General features: G+C 40.1%; 2 protein-coding genes across 4 annotated transcripts in view; both read right to left on the minus strand.

Moving 5' to 3' along the window:
- LOC306829473 (uncharacterized protein) overlaps positions 1 to 10,673 on the minus strand; it is a 30,173-nt gene extending 19,500 nt beyond the window's left edge. For all 3 annotated transcript variants that reach the window (XM_079352517.1, XM_079352518.1, XM_079352519.1), the window contains exon 1: positions 10,538 to 10,673. In XM_079352517.1, coding sequence (XP_079208643.1) covers positions 10,538 to 10,602 — 65 coding nt within the window. In that variant the 5' untranslated portion in view covers positions 10,603 to 10,673. The remainder of the gene's footprint in view (positions 1 to 10,537) is intronic.
- Positions 10,674 to 16,268: 5,595 nt separating this feature from the next.
- On the minus strand, positions 16,269 to 20,190 carry dcps (decapping enzyme, scavenger). The gene is made up of 6 exons (XM_079353048.1): positions 19,895 to 20,190; positions 19,453 to 19,603; positions 19,232 to 19,377; positions 18,181 to 18,294; positions 17,183 to 17,293; positions 16,269 to 16,750 (listed from the first exon to the last, which is right to left on the minus strand). Exons 1-6 carry the CDS (start codon positions 20,099 to 20,101, stop codon positions 16,484 to 16,486), a joined length of 996 nt encoding a protein of 331 aa, XP_079209174.1. The 5' UTR covers positions 20,102 to 20,190; the 3' UTR covers positions 16,269 to 16,483.
- Positions 20,191 to 21,547: the final 1,357 nt, after the last annotated feature.

Raw genomic sequence — 21,547 nt, forward strand, 5'->3', positions numbered from 1 at the left:
TTACACATTCACACAGTGATGGCTGGTCATTACGTTTTGACCATCAAGTAACTTATCCCATTCATAAGCCCCTGACGCAGAAGGGGGAGCATTAAGTGTCTTGCCCAAGGACACATCGGAGCACGGAACATGTTGCTCACGGGAGCTGGGTATCGAACCCCCGACCATCAGGTTAAGAGACAACTATTCTACCAACTGAGTAGTAGAATCACAATACAGTATTGACACTGAATAATGTCATTCAATAAAAGAATAGGACACTGCTGTTTGAAGGAAGAATTTCACTTTACACATAAATACTGCACAAATCAAGTCTATCCTCTGTAAATGTGTTTACATCATGTTGGCATGGACGGGACAGTCTTGAGTATAAAGTTGTTTAAGTCAAAGACTAAAGAAAAGAAGAAGAATATACTCTGCCTATTTGGACGTCATATAACTTTAGATTGAGGTCATTCTTTGTCAGTCTTTGCACAATACCAGTTAACCAAAGTATGCTAACATTAGCCTGCTAACACACAATGCAGGCCACAGGTAATTACAGCTCAAGCAAAGGACAATTTTGTCCGCCGCTTGTGCTTAATGGTGCTTAATTATGGCGCTTGCATGAAGGCCTAGTCTCATGGTAATCATTCAGCCCATCTCAACCATCGACTAGAGTGGCGGCAGCAGCCTGTTGCAGCTAATCACGCTAATAAGTAGGAAGCTTATCTCCCTACAGTCACTACAGCTCGGAGTATTTATGTGTGGCTGCAAGGTGATGTAAGGGTTAAACCACAGACTCCCTGCAACTATATCCTGTCAGACACAAACAGGATAATGAGTCAATATTAAACCAGACGGAAATGTTCAATGACGGATTGTTGCAGAACATTCAGATTGTACTTGTTGTAATTGTTTAATGTTTAGAGAAAATAAAATATGTTTGTGTCAGATAAGTCCGATTTCAAGGTCCATAGATTTACTAAAAACAAGATGCTCTGCTATCTAATTTGCCATCCTAGTACAAAATAATTATCATTTCAGTGCTGAGGCAAAATGCTCTGTAAGTAAAAACCCAGAGTCACATTGACCATCAGACCCTTCGAAGTGGGTTTTCTCAGCTGTGCCTAATCTTGGAAACCAGGCTTGTTCAAATTTGCATCCTGAATCTCTCTCTCTCTTCCGGAACGATGTCAGGAACTTGAAAATGGAATAAATAAGTCACTAACCTACACAGAGTTGTTTCATTGAAGAGAGAGATATGGGTCATTACAAAACAAAGAAAAGAGAAAATGTGATTGGTCTTTCTGGAAAGTTTAAAAATCATCACAATGTCAAACTCATCAAGTTTGCTGCCTCTCCTCTAAATCTGGGTCAAACCAATTACACTAAATTGGTGTTTGGCTTCCAGGCTACGGAGAAGGAAGTGACACAGGTGTGATCACAGACTGCTGATTACAGGGAGAGACCAAACAGATTATTTAACGCGTTAACAATAGATGTGAAATCTGTCATTCCCTCAAAATAAAGTTATTTGTGTTGCAACATTTATCCAATATTATTTTAAAAATGTCGACATTTTGACCACAATGTGTTTCAAACACAAATAATTCTGGTTTGTGATGCTGAAATTATACAAAGAGAGTTTGACCCCTATGTCGTGTTTGATACTGATCATGAGGATTTTGACGATGTTCAAGGTTAAAGGTCGTCTTTATTATCCCTGTAAGAGAGCAGTTTGTTTTGCAGTAAAAAGATACATCCAGCCAACAATCAGTATACAACATAATAAGGACTAGAGCCCAACCGATTAATCGGCCAGCCGATAATATCTGCAAATATTTGCTTATCACTTGACTATCGGTATTGGCTCATTTTATTGCAGATATACGCTGATATAATATATATATTATCTTTTCCACAAGTTTAAGAAAGATATCAGCCCCCCCCCCCCCCCCCCGCCCAATATTGGTATCAGCCCCAAAAATCTCCTACCGTTCAGGCTCTAATAAGTACACTTAGAAAATAAATCCAATGTACAATAATCTACAAAGAATAGATTAAAAAATCAACACGATAAGGCATTTGAAAGAGGCCATGGCAGCAGGGACAGAGGAAGTTCTTCGTGTCTTTGTCCTGCATGCTGGCAGGCTAAACTTAAACTCCTTAGACAAAGGAAGACTGTGATCAGCCGGGATTGACTGGGCCGTCTTTAAAGTCTTTACCTCATACAGGTGTGAAAGGTCAGAGAGCAACACACAGTTTAATGACACTTTACATTCTGTTGTGATTCTTTATGCTGAGGACCAAGTGATGAACCGACTCAATAAAAATCTTTATGATGATAATGATGTTAAAAAATATATTTATTTGTGAGGTCACTGGTGGCCTAGTGGTTAGAGCGCTTGAACCAAGTACAGAGGTTATAGTCCTCTAGCTGGGTGGCTCAGATTCAAATCCAACCCGTATGTTCTTTCCCACTCTCTCCAGCTAAAAAAATCCCAAATAAACCTTTAAATAAATGTTTATCTTGTTCACCTTGTGAATGCATTACTATAGACTTCAGACTACTCAAAACACTTTACACCGCAGGTCACATCTACATATTCATAACCATTCATACACTGTTGGCAGAGGTTGCTGTGTAAAGAGTCCGTCAGAAGTAACTAACCCCATTAATAAAAAATTATAAGCTACCAAAAAAGTAGTGTTGTAGTCAAGACCACCCTAGCCGAGACCAAGACATCCAAGACCAGAGTGTTCCAAGACCATAAATATCAATGAAGAATCCTCATCTTGTGTGCAGTGTGTGTCACTCACTTAGACCTTAACCTGGGGATAGAAATAAAAATGATGAATCTATAATATATGTATGATGTAAATAGTATAAACTGAAGTTATTCCTTCTTTGGGTGTTATCTTCTAATCACAGTGATGACGTTGAAAAACTGCCTATCAGTGGAGGTCTTGAGTCGTCTTGACTTAAAATCTGGAGTCCGCATAGTCCAAGACAGAGACCACTAAAATGCTTTCAATTTGCGAGTCCTTTAAAAAGGGGAACCACAACACTACTACGTAGCAGCAGGAGCAACTTTGGGTTAAATGTCTATCCATGGACCCACAGGCTCCTGTGGCCGCAGGAGCTGGGGATCCAAACCCCCAACCTTCCTGTGGATTTAATTGATCTTTATAAAGTTTATCAATCACTGATCATAATCAGTAATTGCTTGGTCACACTAAAATAAAATTCCTACCTTACTTCACACATGTGACTGTTTGTGTATCTGTGTGTGTGTGTGTGTGTGTGTGTATCTGTGTGTGAGTGCTTATGTTTAGCTCTCTGTTGATAGACCTCAGAGGAATGTTGGTCAGTTTCTGTTCTTGGGAAAAAAAGTGGATGTTGGTATTTCCTGAAACTGCCCTGGTGTCTGACTACATGATAACAAAAGGGAAAGGGGCTGGGAGAGTGAGGAAGTCATGGGAAAAGTTAAAGAGCCACAGATACAAACTGGAAGACATGTTCGTGCTTGACAATACAAGTTATTATTTCCTCATGTAAAAGTGTTTACTCAACACTCACATAGTAATCAGAGCTACAGTGAGACACACTCAACAAACGTTAGAGCAACTTTAAGAAGGTGGGGACAAAGGCCGGGGGTTGTTTTTCAGGGAAGTTCACTCATTCGTATTTGAATATGTTTTTAAAATGTTTGTGATTTTCCAATGTGGTAGCTGATGTTGTGTTTTCCCCATGTTGTGTTATTTCATCTCCTAATGTGTGTTGTTTGGCTGCTTCCTTGGCAAGGTCTCTCTTTCAAAAGACACTTTTGAACTCTATGGGACTTCCTGTTAAAATGTGGGTAAAATAAAAAATCAATAAATAATAACAGTAAGGCCTATATTACATCTAAAGTCCATACCCTGCCTTGCCTTTAGTAAGCCTTTTTTCCTGAATTAAAGAGTATTTATTTTCTGAAAATAAATATTAAAGATAGAAAGTTTAGTCCCCTTAAAGACAGGCGAGATAAAGACAGCTATATGGATTTAGATCTACTCTCTTGCTCAGCCCTGCAGTGCCCTTTACCTCATCTTTTTGTAACTTCTCCCTGTCTCCTATACTCTAAATTACAACATGCATGGGCTGAACCCGATCTCACACAGTACAGAAAGTGGGAGGAGGTGCTCTGTGGTACTCTGAATTCCAGCTGACATCTGGAAACCATCTTTGCGCTCTCTCTCTCTCTCTCTCTCTCTCTCTCTCTCTCTCCTTTCTTTCCAGTCCCTTTTTGTTGTAATGTAAATAGCCTTGTAATCATACTTCTCCCCTCAGCCGGCTGCACTGGGTCATGTGTGTGTGAGAGTTTACACACAACATAGTCTGGGATCTCTTTTCATTTTTCTGTCTCAGGTCAGAGCTAAGGTTGATCGGCTGATAAAACAAAACTATTTACTCAAGCTTTTTTTTTTACATTGAAATTCTGTAGCAGTCCCAATAACAAAGCCTTTGGAGTGCTGCAGAAAGGTAAGGCACAAGCACAAGTTCCACACACACAAAAACACACTGTGTTACAGTGATGTGGTTTCATCTCTGTCACGACCTCCTATGTCTGCTAACAGCACAAAGACTACACCCCACCATTACCCCTCCTGAACATTACATTGATGGCTAAGCGTACCAGGGGCGTTAAAACAGAAAGTAGTAGAAACTAGTGTACGTTTCTTTCTGAAGAAAGAGGAGGAACACAATCAGATTAATTTAAAAGGATGCCACTTTCTGAGTCGATGTTAAATCCATCACAAAAATCTCTTTCACCAAACCTCCTTGTTCCCTTAGTGCCAGCGCCACTTCCTACCTCCTACCATCTGCCTTCATGTTCAACCAGCAAGCAGCTCTGAGATAGAGAAAGAGACTGACAAATGGAATCCGAGTAGGTAGTCGACTTGCACAGGGCTTTAGGTCTTCTGACTACTCAAAGCGCTTTCACACCGCAGGTCACACCTACTCATTCAGGTGGCTGTGGCTCAGTTGGTAGAGTAAGTTGCTAGAGTAGTCGTCGTCTCTCAACCGGAAGGTCGAGTGTTTGATTCCCCCACATGTCCAATGTGTCCTTGATGCTTATCACAGACTTGCTCCTCCTGCTGCAACAGGGTCAAATGAATTTGTATGAATGGAACAAAAAATCCTCCAACCTATACGACCGTAGAGGTCGTCTGTCACGTAATACAAACCATCGGAGCGTTTCCTAAATTACCGCCCCTACCGGCGAAAGGAGAAATGCCAGTAAATCGCTGTCACACTGCTTGATGCACTTACCAAGGTAAGTGGTAATTAGGGACCGAAGCACTGAGCAGTGCGAAGGACCCTATTGAAACCCTAATGATTATTTTTCTTGAAAACTCATCAAAATCTCCAACATCATCGGGTCTGGCGAAAAATTTGATATTCTCGTCATTTCGTAAATTTTTTTCGCAAGATGACTCAGTGGCGCCCCCTTCAAATTTTCAAAAGGGCCTCCCCATTGACGTTTTTTCGTCATACGTGCATGAAATTTTTTATACACATTAAGCATGCGAGATCTCACATAAAATCCTCTTACGAACATAGTCAAAGCCAAACAGGAAGTCCGCCATATTTTTTTTCAATGGCGAAAACTCGCGTTTCACAGGTTAGCTATTTGAACGAACTCCTCCAAAAGCAATTATCCGATTGACACAATGAGAATGTCAGTGTGTTCTCGACATGTTGAAGATCTCTCGTTGCGCTCTGCACGTTATTTCCTCAAAAGGCGTGGTCATACGGACGCGTTGTTCGTCACAAACAGGAAGTAGTTTGTTACGGGCCTTATTGTAGTCATACATTCATCAAACATCACACACATGATCCCAGTGGAAAAATAAAACTAGACATGTTGGCATATAAAGTGGGCGTGGCTAAATGACTCAGTGGCGCCACCTTGAAACATTCAAAAAGGCCTCCCCATAGGGGTTTTTTGTCCTACGTGCATGCATTTTTTTATGCTTCTTAAGCATGTCAGGAGCTACATAAAATCCTCTCACACCCATCGTCATAACCAAACAGGAAGTCCGCCATATTTTTTTGAATGCAACAAAAATGGCCGAAATTCCTTTTTCACAGGTTAGCTATTTGAACGACCTCCTCCAACAGCGTTTATCCGATCATCGTAAACTCAGTGTCAGTGTATTCTAGACATGTTGAAGATCTCTCGTTGTGCTCCGCACGTTATTTTGTTTAAGGGCGTGGCGATGGTGTACCATCAAACATTGATGTATCGGCGCACCCCTATTTTTCCTTTCTGAAAGGCCTCCCCATAGAGGTTTTTTTCTCTGACATGCATGACAATTTTTTTGTATGTTAATAGTGTCAGGAACTACAATAAATCCTCTTGCACACATAGTCAAAACTAAACAGGAAGTCCGCCATATTTTTTTTTAATGGTGAAAATTCGCGTTTTAAAGGTTACCTATTTGAACGAACTCCTATAAAAGCGTTTATCCGATTGACAAAAAGTCAGTGTCTGTGTGACACTTGACATGTTGAAGATCTCTCGTTGTGCTCTGCACGTTATTTCGTTAAAGGGCGTGGTCGTACGTACGCGTTGTTCGTCACAAACAGGAAGTAGTTTGTTATAGTACTTAATATAGTCATACATTCATCAAACATCACATGCATGATCCCAGCAGAAAAATTAAACTTGTCATGTTGTTATAATAAGTGGGTGTGGCTAAATGACTCAGTGGCGCCCCCATGAAATCTTACAAATGGCCATAGAGGTTTCTTTGTCATACATGCATGACATTTTTTATGCTCATTGGGCATGTCAGGAGCTACATAAAATCCTTTTACACCCATGGTCAAAACCCAACAGGAAGTCCGCCATATTTTTTTAGAATGGCTGAAATTCGCGGTTCACAGGTTAGCCATCTGAACGAACTCCTTCAAAAGCGTTTATCCGATCATCGCAAACTCAATCTTAGTGTGTTCTGGACATGTTGAAGATCTCTCGTTGTGCTCCGCACGTTATTTCGTCAAAGGGCGTGGCCACGGCGTACCATCAAACTTTGATGTCTCGGCGCACTCCAATTTTTTAACCTTTGATGACTATCAGGCCTGCTGCTTGGCCTCGTGTCGCGGCTGCACTCCCGCGGTCGCGACACGCGCCGACATGCGCGGGGTGCTTCGGTCCCTTCATCACCGCTTGCGGTTTTAATTAACTATTCTTTTGGGAAAAAAGTTAGATAGCTTGGACTTGGGTTAGGGGTCAAATGTCATTCGATGACGAATACACATTCACCGGTTCAAGGTTATTTATAAGTCCGCTAGAGGTCGCTTGACTGAAAACGTAAATATGGGTCGTAATTTGACGCTTACACAAATGGCCAGTGGAGTCGTATAGGTTGGAGGACAGGCTCGAATGGAATTAGTTCATTCTGATGTGAATTGGTAGGTGTGACATGCGGTGTAAAATACAAGCTCAAGTCCATTTACCATTTATACACTGATGGTAGAGGCTGCTGTGTAAAGTAACCATCAGACGTAACTAATCCATACATACACATTCATAAACCGCAGACGAAGCAGCAGGAGCAATTGGGGTTAAGTGTCCACATGGTTGCAGGAGCTGAGGAATTGAACCCGGATCTACCAGTTAAAAGATGAGCTACCAACTGAGTCACAGCCGCCTCATCTCAAGTGACAGTATATCAGTACATCATTGGAACAAATGCTTCACATCTTGGCTATTGAGAGCTAAATCCATGTGACATTTATTTTATCTTCTTTATACGCGACACATTCCTGACACACAACATGCACAATATTCCTGGAGGGGCTGCAAAAGCTAAAACACTGTGAATACAGTAATGCTTTGCTTACAGTATTCATCCTGGTAGGGGAACCTGGTGAAGAGTTATGCCCATAGTGTTACATTTTCACGTTGTCATGTACTCATGTAATTGTCTCAAGATCCAATCCTAAAGGTCTCGGTCTTCTCACAGAATTGAAAGCATTCTTACTCAGTCGGGTCTCGGTCTCAGACTGGTCAGACTCCGGTTTTTAAATCAAGACCACCACGACAGGCCATTTTTCCAAGTCATTATTGTTATAAGAAGGAAATGTCCATTTCTCAAGGAAGGAATAAAAACAATTTATTCATCATTTCATTTTTATCCCACAGTTACAGCCGCAATTCTCACAGTTTTAAGGTCTAAAAGTGAGTGGCACAAGATTTCTCTGTGATACTTATCTTCTTGGTCTTGACTTGGTCCTGTTCTCTAATTGTCTTGGTCTTGGAGCCAGGCCCGCCCCTGCCTAAACGCAGAACACGCGCTGTGTGTAGGGCCCCGCGATCCATGGGGGCCCCATTTTGCGCAAGTGAATTGAATTTCTCTCTGGATCAAAAAGTATCATCCTTCTCTGCAAATCCGCAAAGGATGCGTGTGCATTTTGCCGAGAGGCGCGCGTAGAGCACCGCCACCAAGTCAGCCGGAGGCAGGAGAGAGAAAAAAAAGAGACGCAATGATTGAAAGCGCGAAGCATCACCATCTGACCAATCAGCGGTCAGATGTTTGCAGGTAGAGAGAGAGGTAGAAAGAAGAGGTAGAGAGATGGCTTCCAAACATCAATACGATTCGGGAGCTAGCAAAAGAAAGAAAAAGTCCAAACAAGAAGAGGCTCGTGCTTGAAGGTGGGTATGTTGTTGAAATAAAAAATAAAAAACTTTGTGGCATATAAACATAAACTGCTGGCATGTCTGCTCATGCTAATCATGAGACAGAAGAGATGATAATTGTGTTGAGATGTGTACTGGAGATTACATTTTCAAGCGGCCCTGATGACCATTTATTTAATGTCTTGTTAACTGAATATATTCAGCTTTATTGAGAAAAAGGAGTTTTTAATTGACCAGTTGGTGGTCATATGTTGGCTCAGGTTTATAGCCTATCAATCTATGCTTTTATTGTTCCACTTTTGATCTGTAAAGTTCTTGTTCCACTGTTGATAGAGGCTGTTCATTTAATTCGTTAGTAATTGTAATTTTTTATTATTATGTTTTTGGAAGGGGGCCCCAAAATAAAATCCAGCTTAGGGCCCCCACTTGGCCAGGGGCGGCCCTGCTCGGAGCACTCAGGTCTCGGTATGTCTTGACCTTGGTTAGTGTGGACTACAACACTTTTGTCATGACCATTGGGATTGCTGAATTACAGGCGTATGCGAGTGTGTTACTATTACGTTTTTAATGTAATGAGCTTGCAAGGTAACAACATTTTTTTTTTTGAAACTCTATGTATCCCCGTGGGGCAATTAGCACACCAAGCGGTCGACCACATACACTCTGATGGAGCAAGGGGAGCAATTCGGGGTTAAGTGACAGATCAGAGATGTTGAAACGACAACTCTACCCACTGAGACACAGCCACCCCGAATATGCTGCTAATGCTAGCTACAGTTTCTAAAATGCATTCATGTGCTGTTACACTGTATTGTAAAGAGTAATGATGACATTGTTTGATGGCTGTGTTACAACTGAATGCTGCTGCTGTTTTAACCCTCCCTGTGTCTCTGATACATGGCACACATTTTCATGTGTATGACAATAAAAATAATTTATATATCAAATGAATTACACTCTAAATCCTAAATTTAATATACTGTACTTATTGTTAGTGAAATCTAATAATCTACTGCTAACTGCTGAGCAACTATTAGTGCACAACCAGTCTGCAAATCCTAAATAAATGAGCCACACTAAATTCAAGGCCTCTCAGGATCATAATCAGGGTGCTTCTTTTTCTGAGTCTCTTAAAACCAGCTCACAACAAACATACTTAAACTGACATCTCATTACACAGACAAGATATCTGAAGTTGTAAGTTCTTAACAAACCCTTGCTTTATGTCGACTTGAATTTGTGATGGAAAAAGTCACATTTTCATGCCAGCGGATCATTTATATTGTTTTACACTTCGTGGTGTAGTGTTGCCTTGAGAAGTGGGTAAGTTCTTAACCCCCCCCCCCCCAAAGAAAACAGTTTCTTTTTCTTTAAGTGAGGTTATAAATAGTGACATGTAAAACGACTCTTGATTATTTCGTGAATACTAACCATTTAGAGACAGAGTAGGGTCAGAACTTCACCATCCTAAAAATTGCAGCATACTACTTAATATTGTCAATCAATTATTGGTGTGATTCAGAAGTGAGAATGCCTCCTAGAGACTGAAAAATAAGTCCACTACACCACTGCTTCTAGGTCTACATATTGGAAAGTCCCTCAATCCAGAGTTAAATCGTTTGTCCCTTTAACCAGGCACAGAAAACGTCCCCACATCACCCCATAAATCCTTATATCCTGATCCAAACAGAAAAGTTTCCTCTCTTAACAACAAACTAAAGCAAAAGCATTGCAGGACAAAGAGTCGATCATGTATCGATCCCCTGTCAGACATTCCAATAACACAATAACTGGTAAATAACAAAAGCAGATCTGTCAAAGAGCTGAAGTTTAAAGCTCACCAATAATCAGGAAGGAAAACTTACTGTGTCTGCTCAGTCTCAAACGGTCTCAGAGTGAACTCATCCCTCAGAGCCTGAAGCCAAGACATCGGCGCTGTTAGTGGATTTATTATTGGATTATTCGTCGCAGTCTTGCCAGGGAATCCACGGCTCTGCGTTGCTGCGTTCAGAGGCGACTCGGAATTTTCAGGATTTCAGCTAATCTCGTTCTAACAGCATCTGATTGCACGGATTATCCTACATCAGTATTTCTGATTCTATGACTTGTTCAGTTAAGACATTCAACAAATGAAACATCAGTAAACAGAAGGGCAATGATCTTTATTTCTGGAGCTTTCCTTTATGAAAGATGAACTGCATATTTACAATTGCTATTTCTTTGCACCGGTAATGACCAAGGTAATGTCAGACTTTTCAATATTTCCATAACTGTTGATAGACAAGGAACAAATTATGTATTCTAGTATTTTGAGATGATAGAAAATGCATGGCCTGATGTAGTCCAACACTCAGAGGTGCTGTCAATAGGCAAAGCAAGGGACTGCCCCCCCCCCCCCAAACGGCTGACAAACTTTGTACCACAGCCGTGGTTTAGTTTGTGTAAATTTGGTAGGATACCTCCTTAGGGGGCCCCATCTGAGCGCACTCCGTCTCCTTTGAAAACCAACATTTTGTTAATAGAAGGAAATGAAGAGGAATGACCTGTCTAGGAGTGGGGGAAAAAACAAGTATTGGGACATTTGCAGACATCATGGTGATGACAGTGGTTGGAGAGGCCCCCAATGAATTTTTTCCTAGGGTCCCAACAGACTTTAGGATCGCCACTGCCAATATTTCTTGACTTGGTGAGTTGCTTTTATAAACATTAGTTTAACAATTTATCCTCCCACAAGTTTCTGTCCTGAATTTAGTTTACACTATACAAGAAAAAAACCTAAATGCATCTTCATACATCCACTCTTAAAAGAAATCAGCTCTATAAACAGTGATTCTTTAATCTTATTGAAGAACTGTGTTTCAGGATTTAGAGGCGGACTCTAAAATAGTTGGCATTCCTCGGTACCTGATATATCTAAATTGACTCAGACTAAAAACAGCCGACTTTCCTGGTGGAAGCCTTGGTTACATGATCTGCTGAACTTCAATACACTTTTGGTTTTCTTTTCGTAAAGGAAGCCAAAGCACAAGGTCAAGTTTACTGACAGCTGTCCAAGAACTAAAATGATTTGGTTGAAGAGAGCTGAAACTTAATGCTGCCATCTAGTGTTGGGGCTGTGTTATTATGTTCAATAAGATTGTAAAAAGAACAAACAGCTGAATGAAGTTTGGCCTATGGAATAATGTGAATAATAGTAGCATTAAAAACAGATTACAGAACAAACCATTTGTTTTCATCTCCCTCATATCTACAAAAAAATGCAAATCATCTATAGAGCCTATGACCTCTGATGTTAAAGTAGATCCAAAAAAACTTAAACTCTTGTACTACCATGAGGCAGAATACATTCTTCATCTTTTTTGCAACTAAATGAATCTAAACTTTCCTAAAGTGCTGCTAATAAGTTATAGACGGTCACACTTGTTTACTTCAGGGTTAAGAAGCTCAGATGACTTTTAATAATCTGATTGTGAAATTAGCCTAAAATGTCTTACCTCAATGAAGGATTTTCTGAGGTGTTCTGAAAGAATCTTAAATGCCACAATTCATGATGAAATATGTAATTATATTATTGCAATCTACAAATTTGTTGACCAAGAAAACAGTGAGGTCATATTACACATGCTTTAAATTGGTCGAAATAAAACATGTGGTACGGTAGCAGGCAAGAAACACCTGTACCAAACTCCAAAAGGCTCTCCCCAGTTATCAAGGATCTTTTAACAGCCGTCCGTCAGCAAAATATCTTGGATGTGTCATCTGTTATATTGAGGTTGCATTGCATGTGATGGCCTTGTTGTTGAGTACTGTTAGGTTGGGTGTAGGGAGACCAATTATTCTGGCAGCTATGGTTGTGATGCATGTGGGTTTGGCCCTGTTTTTAACAGATAACAAGCAGGTGAAATCATGCTCTGATACAGGACATAGAGTCCTTTCAGTTAGCAGATGGCTAACAGTCTGTGATGTCACTGGTGTACTGTTCAAAACTGACTTGGTTGCCTTGTGTTACTCCAAGGTGTTTGAAACTGTCAGATATTTCCACTGCTTGGGTATTGATGAGAAGGGGATGCTGAGGGTGAGGGGGGACTGATTATTAATTCTTTTGTCTTCAGGACATTGAGATGGTGGGTGACGGGCTGGTGCAGTCATTGTCACAGACTGTATCTTCTCCCCCAATCTCAGTCAAGAAAAGTTAACACTGTATTTATTTACAGATATGCACGTATGTCAAACTGGGAGGTTTTTTTTATTTTACCTTTCAATAAAACACTATTGAGGATACAATGACAGGTGACAAGAGTTTCAAGATTTTTTTGTGAGTACATGATAAGATCAAGTCAATCATAAATGATCACAATTTCAAAATAATAGAGAAGATATACATTCTGCTTTTTTCATTTAAATTAGTGATAATAAAGATTACATTTGAACACAATTACTGTTTTTAATCATTTACTCCATATCATATTATTTGATAAGGTTATTAATTGGAATAAGTAATAACATTTAGGTTTAAATTGTCTTTAGGTCTTATTGATTACTCATATGCTCTGTAGCAGTTGTAAACCAGTAAAAACTTTGACCAGTGTCTGCCAAGAGTTACCAATCTGATGAACTAATTAAGTCTCCCCGCTTGTTCTCTACTCCATGCATGCACAAGCCCACACTCAAAGCATGAGCTTAGGTCTGCTTCCGCAGACTTACAGTGCCTTGCGAAAGTATTCGGCCCCCTTGAACTTTTCGACCTTTTGCCACATTTCAGGCTTCAAACATAAAGATATAAAACTGTAATTTTTTGTGAAGAATCAACAACAAGTGGGACACAATCATGAAGTGAAACGAAATTTATTGGATATTTCAAACTGTATTAACAAATAAAGAACTGAAAATTGGGCGTGCAAAATTATTCAGCCCCCTTAACTTTCAGTGTAGCAAACTCTCTCCAAAAGTTCAGTGAGGATCTCTGAATGATCCAATGTTGACCTAAATGACAAATGATGAAAAATAGAATCCAACTGTGTGTAATCAAGTCTCCGTATAAATGCACCTGCTCTGTGAGGTCAGTTCAAAGCGCAGAGAGCATCATGAAGAACAAGGAACACACCAGGCAGGTCCGAGATACTGTTGTGGAGAAGTTTAAAGCCGGATTTGGATACAAAAAGATTTCCCAAGCTTTAAACATCCCAAGGAGCACTGTGCAAGCGATAATATTGAAATGGAAGGAGTATCACACCACTGCACCATCTACAAAGACCCGGCTGTCCCTCTAAACTTTCAGCTCATACAAGGAGAAAACTGATCAGAGATGCTGCCAAGAGGCCCATGATCACTCTGGATGAACTGCAGAAATGTACAGCTGCAGTGGGAGACTCTGTCCACGGGACAACAATCAGTCGTATACTGCACAACTCTGGCCTTTATGGAAGAGTGGCAAGAAGAAAGCCATTTCTTAAAGATATCCATAAAAAGTGTCGTTTAAAGTTTGCCACAAGCCACCTGGGACACACACCAAACATGTGGAAGAAGGTGCTCTGGTCAGACGAAACCAAAATTGAACTTTTTGGCAACAATGCAAAACGTTATGTTTGGCGTAAACGCAACACAGCTCATCACCATGAACACACCATCCCCACTGTCAAACATGGTGGTGGCAGCATCATGGTTTGGGCCTGCTTTTCTTCAGTAGGGTCAGGGAAGCTTGTTAAAATTGATGGGAAGATGGATGGAGCCAAATACAGGACCATTCTGGAAGAAAACCTGATGGAGTCTGCAAAAGACCTGAGACTGGGACGGAGATTTGTCTTCCAACAAGACAATGATCCAAAACATAAAGCAAAATCTACTATGGAGTGGTTCACAAATAAACATATCCAGGTGTTAGAATGGCCAAGTCAAAGTCCAGACCTGAATCCTATCGAGAATCTGTGGAAACAACTGAAAACTGCTGTTCACAAATGCTGTCCATCCAACGTCACTGAGCTCGAGCTGTTTTGCAAGGAGGAATGGGCAAATATTCCAGTCTCTCAATGTGCAAAACTGATAGAGACATACCCCAAGCGACTAACAGCAGTAATCGCAGCAAAAGGTAGCGCTACAAAGTATTAACTTAAGGGGGCTGAATAATTTTGCACGCCCAATTTTTCAGTTCTTTATTTGTTAAAAATGTTTGAAATATCCAATAAATTTCGTTTCACTTCATGATTGTGTCCCACTTGTTGTTGATTCTTCACAAAAAATGACAGTTTTAAATCTTTATGTTTGAAGCCTGAAATGTGGCAAAAGGTCGAAAAGTTCAAGGGGGCCGAATACTTTCACAAGGCACTGTATGCATTTTGCTTTTAAGGGAGCACAGAGGGAGGTGGTGGGTGCAGGTGTAGACAGAGTACTGAGGGAATGCTACTTTCCAAATCATGAAAAATGACCAACCCTGCCTTTAATATGGAACTGATAAAGAGAGTTTGCTTTGTTGACACACTCACAAAAAAGTTCTGTCCCTAAGAGGAAGCTGAAGGTAAGATCTGTTTTAAATTATTGGCTTTGACCAAAATGAGAAATTTTCAAGGTTAGGCAACTAACATTTAGCTAGTTAACTTGTCTTTTTTTTTTTCTGTACAAGAAAATAGCCATAAAGGATATAGTTTTAGACTGTTCACTGGTTAACAAATTATTAACTTAATGCATTTTTATACCTAACAATAAAAGACCATAAAACACCAAAACCTCTCTGTCAAATGTCTTTATTTAGTATATTAATAAGGGGTCATGTACCACAGTGTTAGTATGAGCAACAACTGTTAGCATTTTCCTCTCCTACATGCAGCATTTATCAATCAATAAATCAATCAATCAATCTTTATTTGTATAGCGTCTCTAAACGGGGCCTTAGATATAGGTCTATAGTTAGCTATAGAGTTCCTGAATCAAGATTGGGCTTTTTAAGAAGGGGTGTAATTACAGCTACTTTAAGGCCCCGTTTACATGGAGTAACGCATCGAAACGACCCACTCCGGATTCGAAGTACAGACCATCGGATTTTGAATTCCAATTTTAAGCACTGAATTTTTTACCTCGAATTTTTAACAGAAATTTTTTTTTGCCTCAAAATCATACTTTGAATTTTAAAAAGCAATCGAATTTCTAGCACTGAATTTTTTTAACCTACAATTTTTTTTCAATGTAACAAAAGATCAATGTATTTTTTTTAACATATTAAAACATTCACTGTAAAAAATTCTGTCTAAAAACATTCAACATCACATGGCACAGATTTACTTCCACAGGGCTGTCCATTTCGGAGAAACCCCAGATTTCACTATTTTCGTTTTTTTGCAAGATCCAAAAATGATTTGCTGTAAAATAAAGTGAAGGAAAAACATAATCGTTAAATGAGGATGGTATTAAGAAATTCTGCCATCTAGTGTTTAATCTTGGTTAATCCAAGTTTGTAATACTGGGAAAAAAAGCAATTTAAATTGTATCTGTTTTAAAAGAATCCACAAAAGAGACAAACCTTTTGTTGTTTCCACTAAACCTGACAACCAGACTGTTAGGTGAAAATCTATATTCATTTAAAATAAGATCACATTAACAAGTTGATTAGAAGAAAAACAAGGTTTAATTAAGACAGGAAAATACAGCAACCATTTATAAAACTAAAAACCCCCATCAAATCAGCACTTCAAAATAAAATCTTTTATTTATATGAACTGCTATTCTTCACCCCTTTTTCACAATAAAAGCCCCAGAGCTGAGACTAAATAACCCCCCCTGCAAAAGTATAAAAAGAAGTCTGTGTAACTGTATGCTGCATGTTACAGCCTCCCTGTCTCCTTGAACTTGCTGAGAAGTCCGTCTTCAGCCCTCAGGGGAAAGTACAGCGTCCGAGTTCTGTAGTACTGGGAGTCACACTGGAGGTTTTGAATAACGTCTGCGAGAAGGTGGGCCCGCTCTACGCCGCAGCCGGGTGCCTCGTAGCCCAGCTTGGTGAAGTGGACGTGAAGGTGGTAGTAGGACGGCTGGTAGTGCAGGTAGACTCTCAGCTTACTGGCTGGAATGTTGTACCGCTGCATGATGGTCTCCTTGGTAACAACAAACAACAATTTTGCTGTGATTGACGTTACTGCATCAGCAAGTCACCATGGTCTTTTTTTTAAACTGTAATGAATGTTCTGTACTTACTCTTGTTGGTCTGAAAGTAATGAATAATTAGGGCCGTCAAGTGATCAGAAAAAATCTAATTCATTACAAGCTTTGTCTCATCACTCTGCCTATGAGGACAGTAACTTGTTAATCGTTAATCAAATCTCTCCTCGGACAGATTCAAGAATAATGAAAAGCCAAACCACTCATAATTATCTGTTTTTATCATGTTTGTAACGCTACTGTGCACAGTTGTAGACAATCAAGGGAAATAGTGGCATGCTATTCCCTGACAGTCGAATCAACCCTAGTTATAATACTGTATTCATGATAATGATTTTCTGCTCTCCTGAATATTTTTGTCATCTCACCTTTCCTTTCTCAAAGATGTTCTGCAGCAGCGGAAGATGCTCGGACTTCAGGTCTCGGAGACTCCTAATCCCTCTACAGTGTGCTATAGCAATCAGGTATAAATCGTCCACCTGTAACAAGAAGACAGATCATACATGTGCCATTAAATGTTGTAAAACACACTGCAGCGACTTTCATGTATGGTCAGTTAAATTTGGCAAAAGTCCGCTGAGCTCCACAAAGAAGTGAGACATGAATGCTGCGTTACAGTTGAACTGGGAAACAGGAAATTCCAAGTTCGGACTGGCCGAAGTGTTAACTGGAACGCCCCCTGAAGTTGTATTTACTAGTTGCAAAGTCGGAGGAACTCAAAGCAGCCCGAGTTAGAATCTAACATGGCTGCTACGTGCATCAACCGTACGTTAAAGCTTTAACTATAGTGTTTATTAGCAGCTTCTCCTCTTTTTGTGTTAAATCAATCACACCGATAGTATTGTGACAGTTCTCTTTGACGTGCACAATCTAGCACCAGGCACACTTTTAAAACTCATTATATGTAACCAGAATTGAGGTACTTGTACATTTTGATTTGTCTTCAGTTACTGGCTGTTTTTAACTTATTTATTTTTTGATGCAATTTTGTTTTTACATTTTTATCTAATTTAATTTTGCACTGTGATGTTCTTCTGCTATCCTGCTTTACTGCTGTAACACTGTAAATGTCTCAATTTGTGAGATGAATAAAGGATTATCTTATCACAACAAGAGGAAGCACATTTTGTTAATTCTATAATTTTATGCATGTAGGAGACAAAATTCAATTCAAGAAACTTTATTTATCCCCGTGGGGCAATTGAAAGGCACAGAGAAGCACCAACCGGTCGACCACAAGAGCAGTGAACACAGGAGCAGCGAAAAGATGAGTTTGAAAACACTGGAATAAAAGATATCTGCAAAAGTGCTGACTGTACATATAACCGTGGGATCTCTCCTGTGGTCATTGTGTAACGTCTCTCACCTGTTTTTGGTCCCATTTGAAATCTGGGAGGAGGACAAAGCCAACCTTTGGGTCAGGATCTTCAAAAACGATCCTGTCAGCCTCTGCCTTCTTCTCCAGGATGTTGTACACCCACTGTGGGTAACAAAAGTACAAAAACAAACAAACGTAGGCCAAAATGAACAAACAGGACCCTGTGGACATGCATCACTGGAGAGATGCCAGAGTCAGGGGTTGCACACGGACAAGTGCCGTTTGGTTGTTCAGAGCCTTGCTGAGTGGAAGCTCCCAGGAAGTGATCTACCAGCCTAATTTCCAGACTTAATGGGATTCATACTAGAGACTCACTTGGTTGCCAAACCAAGTCCCTACACACAGAGCTTCTGCCACTCAGAGCTAAAAGTGATGTTTAATTACATAATGATTAAATATTCTAATTGTAAAATTCTAAGGAGAATCAGCTCTGCACACTTTGAACTAAAAAGACGGGGCATTAGGCTTGTATTGACACTGAGTATCTTGGTGGATATTTCTTGTTCTGATCATTTGTATATGTCGATTGGATTGTTGATGTTTTAATTTACTACACCTTACTATTCACTACTGCCCTGTCCCCGGACTCAAAGATGGATATTAGCTTCAAGATTGATAGTTAACACAACTACATGTGTAAGGGCAGCTGTGACTCAGTTGGTAGAGTCAGCCATCCCATAACCAAGCAGATCACGGGTTTGATCCCCAGCTCCTGCAGCCGCATGTTCAAAGTGTCCTTGTCAAGAAACGTTAGTTTTTTTCTGTGGCATATGATTGATTGATTGATAGATAGATCGATAGATACATACATACATACTTTATTGATCCCGAGAGAAATTCAAGTGCATATGCATGTGTGTAAATGAGATTAGTTACTTTGGATGATCTCTTTAAGTAGAAACCTCTACTATCTGTGTGAGAATGTGAAGGTGTGACCTGTGGTGTTGAAGTGCTTTGAGTAGTCAGAAGACTAGAAAAGAAATATACAAGTTCTTTGCTAAAGAAACAAAAACACCAAACAAGAAGAAAAAAGACTTACCTGCAGACTGAAACTCTGCTGTTGAATGTAGGGCAGAGTGATGGACTGATAGTCCTCCCCGGTCTCCTCTACAAGGAAACTCTCCTGACGCTGGTATTTCTTTATATGCTTCTCTGTAGCTGGACACACTACTGTTGTCTTTATCTCTGTAAAGAAAACAAGTTAAACAACTAGCCTTTAATTCACCAAAGAGGCTTCTTTGTTTTGTTTTTTTACCATACCATTAAGATGACAGGGAGCCTGCAATCGATATGTGCTGTAAATGTCGTTTCTCATCTCCAGCTTCAGCGTGGAACCACTAAAGATGTCCATCAGGGTGTCCTCTCTGATGGGGGTCTTCTCCAGAATGACCACAGCCTCCTTATCAGCAAGCTGTTGAAGACATGTTTAGTGTCTGCCTGGCGATACACCAGTCTAAGTAAAACATTGTGGAACTGATTTCTAAAAGAAGAAATGTGTTTTTATTATTTATACAATTATTTTGAAAAAAAATCAAACCGGAAGTTAATGTTGTGCATTTCCTCCCCACACACTTGAATGGTAACAATAGAAACTCCCCCCTTCCATACCCTGAATTGCTTTTAACTTCATTGGACTGGAGCTATCTTATTGCTTTCACATAGCTTAGCTGATCCCGACACATTACAGCCACCTGAAGCTTACCTTTCCATGGACGAAGATGTTTTTCTCACGAGCAGAATCGCTCAGGACCTTGCACGTTTTAAAACCATGCAGGATATTTCCCGCTTCAGATTCTTTTCCAACTTCTTCTTGGCCATTATCATCTTCAGCTTTCGCCCTCTTAACTTTGTGTGTTGGGTTTGCAGTTTCAACCGGATTAGCTTCACGTTTAGCCGCGATGTCCGACATGTCTCGCCGCTCCGCGCTGCCAGTGCTGTAAAAAACTGATCAGAGATCGTCTATTTCCAAGACAACCCCTCAGCACCGCGCGCGAACACACGCACGCGCGTATACGGAGTATAACCATTTATTTTTCAGTCTCCATTGGGTATAGCCACTTATAAATCCCCACTAATGCACACCAGTGTTCGATTGACAATATTCAGTATGCTGCTTTTTTCATAGGAGAATAAAGGGATTGACCGTCATTACGCTGCCTCTCATGTGCAGGCACGTCGTGTCAGTGGTAATAACAGAAGCCCCATTTAATCAGCTGGACGGGAAGCTTAATGATTCTTCTTTACTCCTATCATTAACCTTCATGTTAAAGTAGAGGCTGCTATGTGAAGTGACCATCATGTAACTCCCATTAAACTCAAAAACTGCTGACGAAGTAGCGGAGTCTTGTCCAATGAAACATCGGACATGACATAGACAGGTAGTGGCTGGCAATTTAATCCTTCGTCTTGATCTTTGGTAAATAACATTGTGAGGTGGTGGACTACCAATCTGAAGTAAAATTAGTCTGTGGTAACAGGTCATTTATTTTTAATCTAAAAGTGAAATAAACCTGAGATGTTGCTTAAAATCAAATTTTCAGTTTGATATCTGGTAAATAACATAGTAAAGTAGTGAAATACTATGTGTGTGTGTGTGTGTGTGTGTGTGTGTGTAAACAGCGAGGCTTGACTTGACCGCAGCAGCATGCCACTCAACCAATTGGGGATGGAGGGAGGGACAGTCTGGCGACAGGAAGTAATACATTTATTAGTTACTGAATTGATCGACACATCATTTAACCAATATATTTAGCTTTTCTGGGCGGGGTGATAACTCAGCAAACCAATGAAAAAGATTCAGTGCGCCAACGTCACACCCAAGACGTCATTTAAAGAAGAAGTGCTGTTGTGTTGATACCTGATGGTGAGGACGCGGGGATGTAAGACTAACTCCAGAGTAAACTTCATGTGAAAGATCTTTCAACCAAAATGTACCCATGTGCCCGATTATGGCTTCCGGTCCTGTTTATTCTCTCACTGACTCTCTCTGTTTCAACCACCACAACAGGTAACATTAATATTATTAACTTTTTTACGGTCGAGGTTGGGTGAACATGTCCAGTGGGAAATCTAAAACGGTGTTAAACACAAGTCGCAGATTTTGAAAACTAACTGGAACCATGACTTTTACAATTGTTGTGTTTGTATGTATCGATGCTTTCAAGTGTCAATCTAATCAGTGTATGCAGGTGTACGGAGTACACGGGGTAATCCTCTTCCAAATACCCTTTGAATCAAACCAATAATTGACTGAAAATATTCAGAAGTTTGATGCAATTTGTATTACTAGACTGGTGAAGGGATGACCCTCCCTAATCTGTCTCTCTACACACTAATTTAGTATGAAAGAGTAGTC

Source organism: Symphodus melops (assembly GCF_947650265.1).
Source record: "Symphodus melops genome assembly, chromosome: 9".
In the NCBI taxonomy this organism is placed as follows: Eukaryota; Metazoa; Chordata; class Actinopteri; order Labriformes; family Labridae; genus Symphodus; species Symphodus melops.

Coding starts and splice junctions, on each gene's coding strand:
- dcps (XM_079353048.1), bottom strand. CDS start 20,101: ATGTCGGACATCGCGGCTAAACGTGAAGCTAATCCGGTTGAAACTGCA. Junction 19,604..19,894: donor ACATCTTCGTCCATGGAAAG/GTAAGCTTCAGG, acceptor TGTCTTCAACAG/CTTGCTGATAAGGAGGCTGT. Junction 17,294..18,180: donor TCAAATGGGACCAAAAACAG/GTGAGAGACGTT, acceptor TTCTTGTTACAG/GTGGACGATTTATACCTGAT.